The sequence below is a fragment of the Cynocephalus volans genome, chromosome 1 (genome assembly GCF_027409185.1).
Source record: "Cynocephalus volans isolate mCynVol1 chromosome 1, mCynVol1.pri, whole genome shotgun sequence".
Taxonomy (NCBI): Eukaryota; Metazoa; Chordata; class Mammalia; order Dermoptera; family Cynocephalidae; genus Cynocephalus; species Cynocephalus volans.
In genome coordinates, this window is record NC_084460.1 from 67881298 (window position 1) to 67899114 (window position 17817).

The 17817-nt window shown below is 36.6% G+C and overlaps 1 protein-coding gene across 1 annotated transcript in view; it reads right to left on the reverse strand.

Annotated features, from left to right (window-relative positions):
* Window positions 1–17817, reverse strand: part of CSMD1 (CUB and Sushi multiple domains 1) — a 1614989-nt gene that overhangs the window by 370479 nt on the left and 1226693 nt on the right. Inside the window, exons 21-23 of the mRNA XM_063099815.1 lie at window positions 17424–17612; window positions 6328–6497; window positions 1920–2076 (exon numbers count right to left, since the gene is read on the reverse strand). Coding sequence (XP_062955885.1) covers window positions 1920–2076; window positions 6328–6497; window positions 17424–17612 — 516 coding nt within the window. The remainder of the gene's footprint in view (window positions 1–1919; window positions 2077–6327; window positions 6498–17423; window positions 17613–17817) is intronic.

The window sequence follows — 17817 nt, forward strand, 5'->3', positions numbered from 1 at the left end:
AGTGTTCATAAATCAAGAATTACTACAGCTGAAAATAGTTGCAGGGAAAACAGGAAGCAGTTACTAAGGGTGGAAAGTAATGAGAAATACAATACAAGCTGAGCATGATGCTTTTCCTATGAAGCAACCCTGGGAGAGGAGATGGTGAGCCTAGCAGCCTCCACACTTGGAGCAGTGTCCGGAGTGAAGGTACAGAAATGCAGACAGGAGAGAGGGAGGCGCCCAGGCCAAAGTTTTCTGCTCTTTGCTGAGGAACCACAGCAGGAGGTGTGATTTATAAGATACACTAAGGCAACAGAAACGTGTTTAGTGGCAAGACAACTGGCGGAACAACCTAGGTGCACATGGGAACAACTTCTTAATTATACTAAGCTCAAAAAGTTACCCAAAGGTTTTTCAAACAATTTTCCTCCTCAGGTATTCATATTCCTCTATGACTAGTGTAGGACTTAGGAAGTGGGGATTAGCACATCAAGTAAGAAAACAAATATTGAACATATTAATGGAAAACAGAAAGTAAGAGAAAAAAAATCACAACAGCATGCAGTGTGTCCACAAATAAAGCAAAGTGGTTTTAAGAGAGCTCTTTGAAAGTTTCCGAGAATGAAGACCTGAAGAGTGGAATTCTAATAAAGAAAAATTATGATTATACATTGATCTTATAATGTCAATTGTCACCAATTTATCATGCATACAAATGAATTAATACGCTTTCTATTTACTGAGTCTTTCCAGTGGTATTAACACAAAAGTGAAAAATTCATTTTCTCATGATATCAGCCACTCTAATTCTATTTTTGCCCAAAGTCCTACAATTTTTCAAATGTGATTTTTCCTACTAAGAGGGATTTAAGGCAATTAGTCTTCCTTTTAGGTAACTGGATTAGCTCTGGGTCTGTGGAATGATCATTATCTTTTCCGTACCTTCCTTTGCTTGTCTGTCAAGCAAAGGCATCAGTTTTGGTGATCACTAGTACACTTTCATACTCAAAAACCCAGAATATAAATTTCCTGTGTCATGGTATTTAGTATCATACAGTTTTTTAACCATTAGATTAGTGAAGGACTGTAGTGTTGTATAAATATTATGTATTTTAATTAATTAGTTAATTTTAATTAGTTATCCACACCACACAGCTAATTTTTAAAATTTGTTTGGCACTAAAAATGTTGAAAATGGCAGTAATCATACTGAAAATCCTCGTTTTGAAAACACAACTTCATTTTCTCTTTCTCTTTTGTGTTCTTCATTTACACCAACTTTTAAAAATTTTATTAAAGATGTATTTCATAATAATTTATAGTAACAGGAACGTACTATAGAACACTGCTCAAAACTGTGAGTTACAGATCAAATCCTGGCTCCATTAACTCATTAAACTCTTATCTTGGACAAGTACTCAAATTACTTGTGTAGTTTTCTCACCTGGGAAATTAGTGGTGATAAAAGAATTTACTAAATACAGTTGTTATACATATGTGCTTGTTTACAAGTGTATATGATTATGTTTATGTCAGTCATTCACAGACTATTACTACTAATTATATCAAACATTCATTTCTAAATCTTTATATATATATATATACACATAAATTTTTGTTACTGTATTACTATACCACAATCAATATTTTCAAGCCCAACAGCTCTTAAATGTCAAAAAGATGTTTCTTTTTCAAGTCCAGCTATTTTATTATTAAACCATGAATACTTCTAAGCAGATAAATTTCAAACTATTGCTTCTAGCAATGTATTTACATTTACTATCTGGTCAACAGTATACAGAATTAAACTGTAACCCAAAACACAGTAGGCAACCATTAAAAAAAATCAATATTTCAAACTTTTCATAATAAGCTAGGTAACAGATGTGTCCTGACAAAATAAGAATAAAAGAATGATTAAGTCCTCTGCTACTTACTAGTATAGGTGAGTTGAAAACCTTGATCAGTGTCAGATCCATTGGTGTTGAATTCCAGCCACAGGTGATTGGACGTGCTGTTTAGCGTCAGTCCCGTCAGTTCATTTTTAGTGAAGGCTCCCAATGGACGTGATGAACTATCTTTTCCATCATATACCTAATGAAAATTCACAGCATGAGCCTTCCCATTCCTTAATTTGTATTCTTAGGTTTGCGATTTGAACAAGAATTTCAAATCTTCAAAGATGTAGTTTTATACAGTACTTTAAAAGTTATACAGTTTATAGAAAGCTGAATGAATGGCCTAGTAATATGTCATCTTTTTTCTTAAGTTTTATCTTTACTTTTAACACTACAGACAACATTCATTTGTGTTCATTTTACATTCATTACTTTGAGGGCTCTTTCTGTGTTTATGTAAAATTAAATGAATGTTTCTTTGCATGTCCAGGTTTTATTATATACCTTTTTATTTCCTTCCTTATAAAGAATTTATAGTATTTCAGTTGTGAATGTCTTCTCTGAACTATCAGCTAATTAACAGAAGATCTCATTCCTCTCTGCTCCCTTCTACCTGAAGCATTAAAAGACAACACAATGTGATGCAATCTTGTCACGTTTTGTACTCTTTGAGCCCAAGGTGACTTTAGCCTTGAATTGATTGTAATAAAAGAATTCCATGATGCAATAACAACAGAGAGATGTGTCATCTTGCTCTAAAATACTTTGTATTTGACATTATCTTTTCAGGTAGTTGTAAAATTTGAGTGGATATATCAAGTATATGGAAGGCAAAGGAGACAGGGCTTAGTTTTGACCGATCTTAGCAGTAAGAGAGAGGTTGCAGTGATGAGCTCTCAACTTTCAGGGAGACAGGACACATGGGGGTGGGGGTTCCAATCTTATATCCTGAATGTGGACTGAGTCAGACTGTTTCAGGAGCTGGACACTGAGGGATATCCTGCAGTGCACTTTCTGCTAGAGCCATGAAGCTCACCCAACACAAACAGTGTGGACATTCTAGTAGAACTCAGTGTTGTAGGCCCCTCACACCCTAATAAAAATAGAACACAAGGTGGGACTTGTTAATCCATTTATCTTCTCACTAGCAGGGACCCACCTTGTGGGTGAGGCGTTTTTAGAAGTAAGAATCAAAGAATATTACATTATTTTGAAGAACATCCAGTTTTTCTTGATAAAAATGTACCGTAAGTAAATAAAGGTAATCAGAGTCCTAAGTAGCCTCTTCCAATATCTGTTTATTTCCCCTACTTCCTTTCCTCCTCATACAGCTTAATTCTTACTTTTCTTCTTTCATCTCTTTTCTAATCAATATATAAACCATATGAATTAGTCAACAGACACACACATATACATATGTTCATAAAAGGAGAAAATACATTTAGAAAAATTAATTTGGGGGATAATTTATTTCATTACAATTAAATAAACACATGCTTATTTAAAAACCCTCTAGTTTCCTCATTAAAAGGCTATTATAACAGGTTATTATTTGAAACATCGTTGTCTGGTTTAGTCTGTGATTTCATTAGACATAGTGAGGGTCTCACGTCCAGAGAATAAAGAGTTTTAATACGAGAGGAATCTGATTCAAAGAGGAAATGTCCAAATCTCCCCAGAAGGGTCTTAGGTCACTCTGTATACCACGTAATTCTCCATAATTCACAGAAATCCATGGAGATGGAGGGCACGGAATAGCTAACCACACAGTGAAACCCACTGCTAAGTCCTAGAACTCTGTCAGCTGGTCCGCTGCACTTGGTCTTGGCTTTCCCACAGGGCTTGACTGAGCACTCCACGGAGCTTTCACAGACCATATGGACTCCATCTCACTCACAGTGGCCTCTCAGTTAAAACTGCCAAAAATGAACAACTCAAACACTGAATCATAAGATTCCCCAGAACAGTAATTCTCCCTTGTTTATTCACATCACCAGCAGTTAGCACCATGCTTGACAATAGATATCTCAGAATGGGCACATAACTGACAAATATGAAGTATTATTTTGTGATCTGTCTAAAGTTAAAAATTTAGGTTCAAGTTCTGCATTGATCACAGATGAAAACCCAGATATAGTGGAAGTCAGAAGACTTGATTTTTGATTCCAATTGAATTAGCAGCAGGCTATGTCAGTTCTGTACAATATCTCCTAGTTATATTTCCACACCTATAAGTAGCTAAACTCAAGGGTTCCTTTCACTTATTAGAAAAAGCCTTCTGGAGTCATCTCTTTAATACAAGACTATCATTACTCGCACTACAAACCGTCCCCAGAACTTGGCATTCAGTCACTGCCATGTGCTCTCAGGGACGTAGCAGAGTTAGCAGATGACCACAGATCAGAAAACATCACCAGAATCCAAGAGTGGCAATGCTGAGGGCTCTGGGCAAATCTTTTCCATTTTATAGAAACTATACCCTAGGACTTTGTTTCCAAAAGCAACTGCTCTTTACATTATATATTTATTTCCCAACATTTTCATGAGAGCTACATTTCTTTTATAGGATTTTTCAAATAAAGCAAGAAAATATCATGTTTATGTATGTAGAGTAGTGTGTACCTAAGATTTTAGTCTTTCTTATTGGGTCATAGCATGTGTGAAAGAGCAATGTGAACAGCATTTATGCTAAAAAATTAAGATAATTTCACTTGAAACATTTTTAATACTGATGTATTTATTAGGATATTCAACAAAACATATGCCTGCAAAACATTTAGGAGTTTTACATGATTGACAGTTTCTCTGCAATTAAATGTGATAAGCGAGATTTTTTTTCTGACTTTTTGTTATAATCAATGAGTTTAAACTCCATGCAATCACAAACAAACATGATTTCCTTCCTCCCTTTTCAATAATATTTATCAGTGTCTATCTTATGCAATATCTGTAAACACTCACCTGCACCAAAGTATAGTTAAGAGTTATTGAAAAGTTTGCCTTGAAGGCTTATTGACTTCTAAATTTGAGGTTATCAAAGAATTCAGAAAATGCTTACTTAATGACATAGCTAATTATTTTTTAATTTTTATTTATTTTTTAAGATTAGTAAGCATGTGCTAGTTTCTGGTCTGAAAACCACATCTTTCTTACAGTCCTTCATACTGCCAGCATGGGCTTTTGAAAGACTATTAAGATGAAAGAAAAACTAGAATAAAACTAGCCTACTAAATTATGAAATTGAAAAATAGTCTAATGTGGACTTAGGAGGAAGGAATGCTCTTCAATCAATAAGCTCTTCCTGACCTATGCACATAACTTCTAATGAAGTCAACTATAGTCCACCGGGGGCTCCATATCAGCCATTGCACAAAGGGATGACAAACAGGAGCTAGCAGAATTTTCCTTATAGTTGGCTCTTTGCATATTCCTTTAATGCTCACAGCTTAAAAAGAGTTGAATCCCCTGAATCTGAGATATGACATTATATGTGTCCATGTAGACGTAAATATAATTGCAAAATCCGAGAACATTAGTAAGGGAAGGAGAAAAGCCATGTATCCCTCTCTTGCCAAAACCAGCTAAGTAACTAGATAAATTGCTTATCTTCTCACTGGAATTAGCAGGTGGCTGGACTAGGTGATATAGTATAGCATTAGCCTTCGTTGCTCAAAGCCTTTCTCTTTCAATGCCCTGAGGCTAAGTCCTGCACTTCCCAGCCCTCAATCCTGGAAGGTCCCTGATTTCTTAAAATAGTTACAGGAGAGGTGGGAACTATATCAGAAGCCTTAGAAATTAAGGGGCATTTCCAGTTGGAACTGGGACTTTATAAATCAAGGCAAGACCTGGGTGCCCCTGTAAATGTGCAGTGAGATGATGCCTTGTCCTGGCTTGGCCTCTCACATGAGGCCCATTTTGTATTCTAATGACAGTGGCTGGACTTGCTTGCATAATCATAGCAAAATTCTTCCCGCTTTAGATGTTGTAAGAACATTTGAAAATCAAGAGTAACGATAGAAAGCTAGTTTGGGGGTGGTGTAATTTTTAATAATTACTATCATGTGCTAGGCACAATGCTAGAAACATCCACATATAATATAATATATAATACTCAAAACAAATGAAAAAAGTAGATATCGTTGCATGTTCTTACATATAAGAAAGCTAAAGATCAAACTTTCAACATTATTTGCACAAGATACATGACTAAGACATGTTAGATCTAGGCTACAAAGTTATTTCAAAATCCGCCTGCACTCTTCTAAGTGACACTACATTACACTTTGTAGAATCTATTGCATAAATAAATATGACTTAGTTATATATAAAGATAGGTTAAAAATATTTATATATCTATATCTAGATAGATAGATAATAGATGGATAGTTATAATATACTCCTTGAGAAGAAAAGATGTAATAATGATGTTAAAGAAGATTCTTTTTACCTTCAGAATATCTCCTTCAAATAGCTGAAAGCTTCGTGCTCTGAGATGAATCCCCTTGCCGGCTTCTGTTTCTATTTTATAGATACACTCATGGTTATTATCATAATTTGATGGGAAATTTGGTGACAGTAATGTTCCTTCATTTCCTTTGACACTTGCTCCACATTCCGCTAAAATAAATAGGACATTAAAGAAAGAGGATTCAAAAGTGTAATTACTGATAATAATAGATTAAAAACTTCAAAATTATGGCAGCCCTCTCTTCTATCAATATATGTCTCTTAATGATATATCTTTTTAAAACAGATTAGCAAAAAAATTTTTTAATGAATTACCAACTGCACAGAAAATATACCCCATTCATTCCATTTTCAAGATTTTCTTATTTCTTTTAATAGGATGACCTTTTGCGGTATGAAACCAGCGCACCATCATACAGAGAGTTCTAAAATAAAATAGATGTGGCCTGTGCATCTGGTGGTTCCCTCGCTGTATTACTGTGTAGTCACATCATCTCTCAGTGCCTCATTTCTGCCTCATGACAGGTCCCAACCTGTCCCCATGTGCCTATTCTACTGTTGCATTGCTGCAGTTTTCCTACACTGATATTTTGTGGCATCAGCCAGGATGCATTTCAAGGGAAATCATTAATGATAGACAAAACCTCTGAGTTATCTTCTGATATGTCACAGCACTGATCTTGTTCGCATTACATCTTGGGATGAAAGAGCACTCAGTGGCAATAAATATATTCTTTTCCCCTTTTCTCGATGAAAGAAGAGTGTAATTGACTTCTAGATCCAAATTTGCATGAAACAAATACCTTTAATCAAGGTAAAAGTGAAAATAAATGCAGCTGTTTACATTCTGTCAACCCAGAGAAAGTCATTTAGCCACTCAGCACCTGTTTCACTATGAAAGTGAACTGTTTAGGTTAAAAACTCCTTTAGCTCTAAAATTCTGTGAGTCCAAAAGAACCATGAAATAATAAAGTTGCCATATATGTGTGTCTATATACATGTATGTACGTGTGAAATATATATATTCACACACAAACCTACATATTTATGTATGAATATATGTATATATTCACACACACACATAAATACGTGTGATTTGACAAAAGAGCTCCATGGGCTTATGCATCAACTAACTTATTAGCTGTACTCTATGTCAAGCCAATGATTTTTAGAAAAAAAATAAAATGTATGTTAGTTTGAGGAACAATGATAAAGTTGGAAGCTGAACATGAGTAAAATGCTATCTATCCATAATGAGACAGGGAGAGAAGGAACGTGCTATGATCAACTTTAGAGTGGTCTTATACAAATTTTGCAAATACCTTCCATATGCCTGATGTTATAATATTCATTCTCTCTGACAACCCCCCCTTTTTCTTTGTCAATTAACAAAATCAGCCACATCACTGCCATGATACCCTAACCTACTCACCAGAAGGAAATTGCTAGAGATTTATGATTAGCTCATAATGATTTGAGCACACTGAATCTCATAATATCCCCAAGTGGAAGGGTGTGGGAGAAAATCAAGGAGGAAAACACCTGAGAACTAGTTCACCTCTGCCTCATCTCTCCTTAACAAAGACCCAAAGGCAGGCTTGGTGTGGGGTGGAGGGAGGAAACATTGAGAGAAAATCTCAAGGAGTGGGTAATCCAACAAGACAGTTCTGGGGTTTTATAATAAAATAATTTTAAAAAATTTTACTGTAATGTTGTTGTTATACTTACATATAATTATATATTTGTATGATCATAATAATACTTTTTAAATTATTTAAAATTTCTGTACACAGAGATGGGCAAGTGATGCTTCTCTCGTGCTCAGCACTGGGGAATTCACACTGAGGCCCACGTCCAGCCATCGCCGAACAGTGCAGTACTTTTTCCACACTAGTGATCTGATGATTCTCAAGCAGTCAAAGACCAAAGAAAAATGGTTTTGTATCTTAAATTCAACAAGCAATTTAGGTAAGTCATTTCCTTGGGAAGTGTAATAATTCATAGGCCTTGTTGAATATTTCTTTACTTTTTCCTTCCTGAAGGAGCATTTTTTAACATAAAAGCCAAAATATATAAAAAGAAAATCATCGTGGTAAAGTAGCGTGTCCTCTTTGCTCCATAGAGAAAATAGTGGGAGGTTCAAACCATTGAAAGTATCAAACTTAAAGAGAAAAAAAGGAAGAAAATCATCAAATTCTGAAAATCAGAATGTGGAATCTAGTTACAAATAATAAGAAGTTTTATTTAAAACTGAAGTTGACAATGATTAATAACACATTCCATTCAAAAATAACATTTAGGTCCTTTCATACTTTTTAAGCTTGAAAAAATTCATACAAAGATATAATAAATACTGATATAGTTGCAAGGAAATCACTTTTAGTCCGAGGAAACTTTTGAAAAAAACCTTTTTTTTTTTATGGCTGTGATAACTGATGTGTGTTTTGGTTTACTGTTTAGTTGAATATATCAAGTACATCATGCAACATGTACTGCAAAGTACAGGCCATGGTGGGTCACAAATCCCCAGAGGTGGGCAGGTGGTTAAGGGTAAGGAGGGTTCTGGCTTCTGGTCACCATCTGGTCATCAGGAGTTGTTCTTGGTTTTTTTTTTCTTGATAGTATGAGGCCAAGAGGAGGGATAGAAGATTGGAGGAGACGAGGAGATAAGATGTAAGTAACTGAATATGGTGGTGAGTCCACACATCTCAATCCCCATGCATGGGACGAGGGCTTCATCACTCTCTGGTAACACTAATAAATGGCAGGAGATGTCCCAGTGTGTTGTTAGGGAGGCATCCCACAAGGAAAGCAAAGCAAGGATGTCCACCTCCAGCTTCAGCCACGAGCCCACCTCAAGATCCCCACAGAGGACACGCTGACTCCTGAGGGCTGAGACATTGCTGTCTACTATCTGGAAGGTTCTGTGTTTGCAGTGGACAAGTTTTGTTTTCCTGTTCTAGTTCTGGTTGAATTACCTTTCTGTGGTCTTCACACCACCATGTTTTATGTTGTTTTGTTTTTCCTCCTTCTTGGCAAACTTGCCACGTAGAGAATTTTCCAGACTTAGGGGTATAATGTTATAAAGGCAGATTTAATCCATCACGATAAAGCTGATGTGTAAACTCTAGTAATGATATTTTGCGTCACACACTTTACTAAATTCTCTACATTCATTAACTCATTAACCCTCACAGTAACCTTATGTGACAGGTCAATAAACTCCATTTACAAATGAGGAAATAGGCATAAAATAATTTTAAAATGGAATGCCTTTCCAAAGGTCACACAACTAGAACAGATCAATTATTCATTTAATATAAGCTGTAAGTGCTCAGAAAGAAAATTGTACTCTTTTTATATCCTAAATAGTGCTGAACATACTTTATAATTAATAATTCACAATACTGTTCACAAATAACAATGATGAAATTGGAATAATAAGAGTTGAAATGTTCTAGAAGAGCATGTGCCTTTAAGGACTTATTTAAAATAGGTCACCAATTAACTGCAGGTTATATTTGTTATTACATAGCATTCAAGATATTACAATATAATCATTTCTCTTAATCCACCAGAAAGGTAGGACTAGAACAAAGAATTTAGCATCTGTATCCAGGAGAAGAAAAAATATATACACTAAACTAAAAGAAGCAATTTTACACATATTTTTGTTAGCATTTAGATTTCAGAATTATTTTTTGAAGCAGACATATAATAAATGATGGTAATTAAGTGCAAGTTTGTACTATGTAAAAATAATAACTGTGCAAAATTAACTGCCCAGTTGAGACTGACAACCCTGTGCAGACAGTGTTGTTGCTTTAGGCTGCAGAAAGATAAAGAAAAAGCAATTAACCAGCCTTCTGACTCTTCCCACATCTCATATCATACTCGCCCCCTGGAAATGAAGTCTTCTACTAGTATCAGAGCAAATATTTTTATAACCTGAAATACAATTAGGATTTCTTCACAAACATGCAATGATAACTCACTTATTCAATATATCTATAGACACATTGAACCTAAATTCAGAGAGGTTCTGATTGAATCTAAATACACACGTCCAATACACTTAAATATGAAAGGAAGTATTTCATTATTCTGGGGTAGTGTGTATAGGACTCAGATGTCTTTCACATGAATTTTTCTCCAGCATTATGACATTGCTTGTAGAGAATACAAACTTGGTATGTTAATTTTTTTTAAAAAAAACTATAATAGTGCAGTGTTTTATTACATAAATACATATAATATCCATTATTACTATTTATTTATATTTTATTGCTTTATAGTCTTCAAAAACCTTCACAAGATTATCACATAATTACATTTTTTTCTATTTAAATCATTACTTTGACATCTCTCCTTGATTTTAAAGTTATTTGTGTTTGACTTAACACTATTATAATAAACATGGTTGCTTTCCGATTCTATGTCAAAGTCAATAAGAAAATGTGATAATTTAAAGGGCGAACATTATTGCCATTGCATCCTGCGGCCCTCGGGGATTCACTACTCAACTTGGTAACACAGCAGTGCTGGCATCACCAAAGGCATGATGGGAACCATGGGTGGGGAAGGGAATGCTAGGACATGGACCAAGTCTCATGTGTAAGACAGATAGGTTGTTAAATGGCTTCTTCACCATGACTGAAGAACAGTATCATGTGAGAGAACCGTGGGAGATTCAGTTGCAAATAAAGACTGCATCAGTTTGCAGAAAGTGTGTGGGCTTTCTTGAACCACAGCGAGAGGTCCCTAAAAGAGCTTGGAGCACGGAAGGGACCTGATAAAAGGCTGTTTGGAAAAGAGAACACGCACCCCCCCACACACAAAAAATAAAACACTAATTGAATCTTTAAGACCCTAAAGGAAAACACAAAGCATGTAGATATTGTAAAGATGGACTTGAAAAACAAATTGTAGAATTTCAAGACTGGAGGAATACTCTTGAAAATTCAAAAAAATTACAATAGGTAATTGTAGGGCAAATAAAATGGAGTAATAATTTGCCTAGTTGGGTACAGTGATTTATTTTTCTTTTGGTCTATGTATCACTTACATAGAACGTATTTTTACAAATATTATGTCACTAAATAAATATAAGAATTCCACGAGATAGGAATCGATACTAAGTCCGCTTTACCGGTGAGGCACAGTACTGTTAATTAACTCGCTCAAGATCACACAGGTGGCATGGCAGAGCTAGAATGTGAGCCCCAGGCTGTCTGGTGTCAGAACATGCAAAAACTGCACTGTTTGCTAAAACACAATATTAACAATTCATCATATTTGTAGATATTAAATAATCCACAGGCCTCTTAGGCTTAAGACTGTATATAAACTTGTCACTCTGAAAGGGTGGGAAGCAACACTGCTGTGGGACGCATACCCTCTGAAAGTTTTAAGTTAATATCTCACAAAATGTTCTTTGATGAAACATTAGCATATTTCTTGAGGCATGTCTTATGACTTAATTTTGTTTGTGAATTAAGTCTCCTAGTGTACAAAAATGAATACAACACAATATTCAAATGAAATAATTGAAATGCATCAGGAGACGGAGAGGGGTACACTAAATACTGGGACTCTACTCCAGAAGAAATAATTAAAGAAAATAAGACAGTAACATTAAAAAGCAGGTTATAGGAAAGTTACAAAATTTAAGTTAGCAAAATGCCAAAATTTCTCTGAACTTGATTTAAGACATCCATTGTAAATCTGTTACCAGATCAATTAAATTTTTCAGTTTTTAAGTTCTTTCAAAATCCATTTAATATTACTTTAAGATGAATGAATATAATTTTCCTTAATATGAATCATTTGCTCTTTTATTAAGAACCTACTGAAATTGTAATTGAAATTGAATTGTCATTTAGAGTTTTGCCATGGGACTAAACTAATTAAAATTAAATTAACATACTAGAAAAGAGTCAATTGATTTTTCAGTTAATTCTTTTGTACAAAGGCATCTACTTGTGAAGCTTAATGTCATAGTCTCTTGGCTGCTATAACAAAACACCATAGACTGGGTGGCTTTAACAATAGACATTTCTTTCTCATGGATGTAAAGGCTGGAAGTCCAATATCCATTGCACTAACAATATGATCTGTATGAATTAATAAATATTCAACATTATCAAAGGTGATTTTATTGGGGATATTAATTTATTATTTATTTCACTATAAAACAGTAGGTGAAAATACATAACCTCTCAATCTGCCTATTCAATATTCTTAAACTAGATTCCATCACTGCAGAAACTTGTACAATGCCTTGCATTTCACAGAGGAGTTTCTCAGTACCGTGGCTGGAAGCAAAGGTGCATGGCTATGGTTATTAACACTCTGTGGAACCTGCTGTGGGGCCTTGAGAACACTGTGAAATTGATAAAACTATTAATTAACATATGTGCGTGTTTTGGAAGCATTATTTGAAAATCACAGAAATAGAAAACAGTTTGATTAAGAAATTGGTACAGAAAATTTACCTTCTTTCTACCTTAAACCAAGTTTATTGTGGTCAACAGATCAGTAAATCTTGCACATAATTCTACATTACTTTAAATGTGCAATCCCATAGTAACTCACAAAGAATATCTAAGACTTGTGTAAAATGGTACTATTTTTAAAACATTTATTATCCTATAAACTTTTATTTCTTTAATTTAATGCTATTATTGGATTAGCCTTTAAGAATCAACAGAAATTAGTTTTAGTTTTTAATTTTGTTTTATTTTTCTAAGTCAAGAATTAAAGAAATATGTAGAAACTATAGATTAATTGGCATAGGAAAATAATGTTTAAAAAGAATTGCTCGAAAGATTTAGAAGTAAATTTAGTTTAGCACTGAGGTAAATTTAAACTAAATCAAAATACAGGCAGAACATTTTCTTTTATTATGCCTCTCTGAAATATCTGTAACCTACTAACAATTGAGGGTAATAGTATTGACTTTGTTTTTTCCACTCAAAGACTCTGTAGTTTGTCTGATAGAGTTAAAATTATTCAATAAGAGGATAACTCTCACTTTCATTATTTTTTTTTTAATTCTCACACCAGACACTTATTTAGTACTTGTTGTGATGCAGACATACAGCCTTATAATTCCCTGTCTGAGAAAATTTTGTGTTCAAATAATTTTGAAATCATGTCAGATGCAATATTAGATTAAAGAATTATCAAGAACATGTGAGATCTCATCATATCTGCTCTCTAGCTCTGTCCCTGTGTTTTCTGCCAAGATATTGCAAAATATCTCAAATATCACAAACTATCACAAGATATTTACTTTTCCTTATTATTCAACAGCTGTGCAGATGGGTGCCCAAATGTCCTAAGCCAATTGGAACTGTACTGGCCACAGTGACTGGTAGAAACAGGCATGTGACTCTCTTTGGGCCAATGAAAAGAAAACCAGGACTTGCACAGAAGTGACCTTGGCTTAGCTCATTTCCACTGAGCAGCATGGGGGTACACATGATGGTATGAGAGCAGGGAGAGGCCTGGTGCTTCACCGAGGTGAGCAAAACAGAGAAATGCTCATACCAGGTCCTTGTTGACAAGTTGAACCCTTGATCAAACCTTACCTTAAGGTGTCCCTGCTTATGGACTCATAGTCACAACACCAACTAACCTTTATTTTGACTAAAGCAAATTTGAGCAACTTTTTCTTTAATCAAGTGAAAAAAATCTTAAATGACGTGTATATAGTGCAAATGCAAAGAGGTGCCACAAGAGAGGGTTTGAGCATTTCTAGTGGAGTTGCCCATTACAGGGTACATATGGTATTATTCCCATTATCCTAAATCAGTAATTAGGAAGAAAAAGCCCTACAATGAAATAATGCAAATGGAAAGATAACTTCTCTTCCATTTAAGAGTGAACCGAGAAAGTGGAAAATACTTCTCAGCTCAGACGTTAACCAAAAATTCTATTTAAGATCAGACATTTACTAGAGACAGGTAAAAGAGCATGCTTATAATTCAGTCAACATTCTTTAGACGTCACATGCTATCATATCTTTGGTATCGATTTCCAAGTTTTGGTCACGGATAAATCATTTTTATTTCTGCAATTCTGAAGGAAGGAACATAGAGGATTGATGAGTCAAACTTTTGAGATGCAAAGAGAAGCTTCTAAGAAGAGTGATTTTTATTGATTTGATAAACAGAACTCAGTCTTAGGGACAAGATCACGCCCATTGTGAAGGAGCTGTCAGCATCAGGGTGGAGAAAAAGAGATGAAGACGTGTGTAATGATGTAGAGCAGCCCCCATAGTGGCAAGGGTAGAGAACAGGGTGCACCCAGAAAATAGAGTCCACCTGGCAGGAAAGAGGGGTGAGCTTTCCTAAATGAGGGAAAAGCCTGTAGATAGGCTCAAAGTTAAGAAAAGAGCCACATGCTTTCTGGGCCTAAGATGACCTTGTTATGCCTAAGCACCTTGATTGAGAGCTGGGGGAAGACTTGGAGAGTCTGGCCAAGGCCAACAAAGCAAGGACTTTGTGTGGCAGGACAGAGTTGAGGGAGAGTTTCTGTTAAGGAGGATGATAGGTTTTGAACATAACCAGCTCCATCTTAGGCAAGGCTAAGCATAAAATGGCTGCCAGCCCCCATCCTCTTTTCCTTACGAGAAGCCTCGTGACTTCTGCGAAATAGAAACCCTTTTGGCTTCTGCATAGGTGCAATTTTCCACCCTGGTTGCATCAGCCAGGTGGAGCTTCCATACTAGCGAAATGCTCCTCCTCCATTGCATCAGCCAGCCCTGGCACCCTACAACCTATATAAGCTCTCCCACCCAGAAGCCTGGGGCTGCTCTCCACTTGGAGGGCAGCCCAGCAGATTTCTTTTCTTTAATAAAGCTTGATCAATACCCGGCATTTTGGCTTGCTTTCTTTCAGGGGACAAATGGATGCGGTTTTCAATTTGGGAGCCGTGGCTGCAGGGGTTAGTGGGGAATGTTCTGGAACGCAGGAGAAATATCAGAAGAAAGGTGAAGGTCTGCTGAAGGCTGGGCTGGGAGAAAAGGAGGAGGAATCTGGTTTGGGAGCCAGGCAGAATGCTTCAGACTTAGTAACTAATTAGGTATGGAGAGAGAGAGAGAAATAGAGGCAACACCCACATATGCTGCATGGGTCAACTGGCCGATTCTTGTGCCACTATTAACCCGTTGAAGATGTTCTGCAGTCAGACGGGCTAGAAGGAAAATTAGGAAATAGCAGGCAGAGTACAAAAGGCTAAATGCAATCCAAGGCCCTCTGTGTGCTTTCCCAGTACAGCGCAATGGTTATATGCTGAATTTCAGGCTCCTTGGGTTCGAATCTTACTGGCTCTGTGTCCTTGGGCAAAGTTCTTACATTTTTCATGTCTTAATATTACCATCTGTAAAATGGAACTGACAATAATAGTGCTTATTTCATAGATATGTCACGGGCTTAAATAAATTAATACATGTTAAGAGCTCAGAGCAGTGCCTATTCTAGAGTGAGAGCTTGATAAATATTAACTATTACTTCAACTCCATTTACTTATTACTTCATATTATAGAAGATCATGTAAAAACCTGAATAACACAAAAAAGTATAAAGATAATGAATATAGATTGAATAGGATAACAACAAATGAATATTATAATCAATAGATGACTTAATGTTACATATCTACAATAATGCTTAATTTCATACAGCTTGGAATTTTTTCCAGATCTCAGATTATCTCCTTTAGGATTTGCTATACTGGGAAATAAATTTCAGGCACTATGGGAGCTCCTCAAATCATCCACAAAATACTGTATCTTTTTTTTTTTTTTTTTCCCCTTGGGACAGTATTCGAAACTTATATCCAGTTCTAAAATAAAATTTATATTTCCCCCAAAAAGTGAGAAGCCCTATTTTTTTTTAGGAGAAAGCCAGATTGCAGAAATTGTAGACATGTACCCCAGCAAGATACAAAGATGATTTAATTCATATTCAGTTAATTATTATTTTTTTTATGAAGTCCTGACTATCTGACTATCTCTGGCTCATTAATGCACAGAAGACAGTATCATCTTTCAAATCACATATTATTCTAAATGATGCTGTTAACTGAAGAAATTCTGTGCCATGGAAAAAAATCCGCTGTCTTTGGTTAACATGTTAATGTCTTACATGGGTAATGCAATCCTATTTTCAGACCTTGTCTCCATCCACCTTTAGTTTGGTAGGATTAAAGTGGAACGTTATTATAGACTCCCCGTGGACTCAAAAGGCTCAGTGTCAGGACGAGCAATGGTCAAGCTCGAATCCCCCTTTTCTTCGCAGTGATACTAGGCAGTTTTCTGTCACTTTAAAGAACGGACTGTAAAGCCCATCACAGGCTGAGCACCGCGTGTGAGCAGCACCTTGTCTGGCCCTGACCAGCACAGCCGGCGGGCGGGCAGACCCCGTGTCTGAACACAGAGCATCACAATTCTCCCCCGACTCCTGGTGGCAGTGCGGTCCCCAGACTGGCAATGAGCACTCCGTGTCAACCTGCCACCGCTCTTCCAAGGGCCCGCGGAGAACGTCCTGTGACTCTTCGGAACCGCCCCTGGAATTCCTCGAGAACACACTGAAAAAGCTAACTTGGCATTGGAACCCCTCCAGTGTCCCCTTTGCGGAAGTATGCGACCACCATCCCATCAAAGAGTTCAACCACAGGAAAAACCAAACCGCTATTTTAAATTGTCACCGTCATTCTACCGGGGTAGACTCACCGCTTGTAATCAATATAAAGGTCAGAGGTTGTGTCACCACGGCGTGGCTTCTGGCTTTTATATTTCCTTTTGTACATTCCATATACTTATTCCATAAACATGCGTGGCACGAGCTTTGGTTTCACTGCTCCCCTACCATACAACTTTAGAGCGGAAAGGGACTTACTTTACAGATGACCTGACTCAAACCCGGCGTGGGTAAGCAGCTCCGCGGCGGTGGCCCGAGTCCAGCCCCGGACGCGGCGCTCCTGCCCTCCACGCCTCCCCACGCTCTGCCTCCTGACTGCGCCGCGCCCTGTCCCCATGGATGAATGAAATGAAAGCGTGTGACCACCTACCCACACACCTTGGCAGAGGTGCACTCCACACACGGCGGCCCCCACCCAGGCACGTTAGCTTGGTTGCACCTTCTAAGCGATATCCCGGGAAGCAGGAGAACGTCAGCGAGTCGCCCACACCGAAGTGAAAACCGATTCTGCGGCTGAAGGCGGGGACTCCGGGGTCATCACACGGCTCCAGGTCATATTCTGAGACACAAGAGACAGAGTAAATGTGTGGGGATTTGGGTAAATAACAATTACTTCGCAAGAATAAAAAGTGCTGTTATTAAAACATAAACCAATGAATATATATTTTTCCCCAAACGCTGTTACAACTGTTATGTGAGTGGATTTTCTTTGTATTAGGAGCTCTCTGATGACAAAGGGAATTAATTTTGGTATTTTTTTTTTA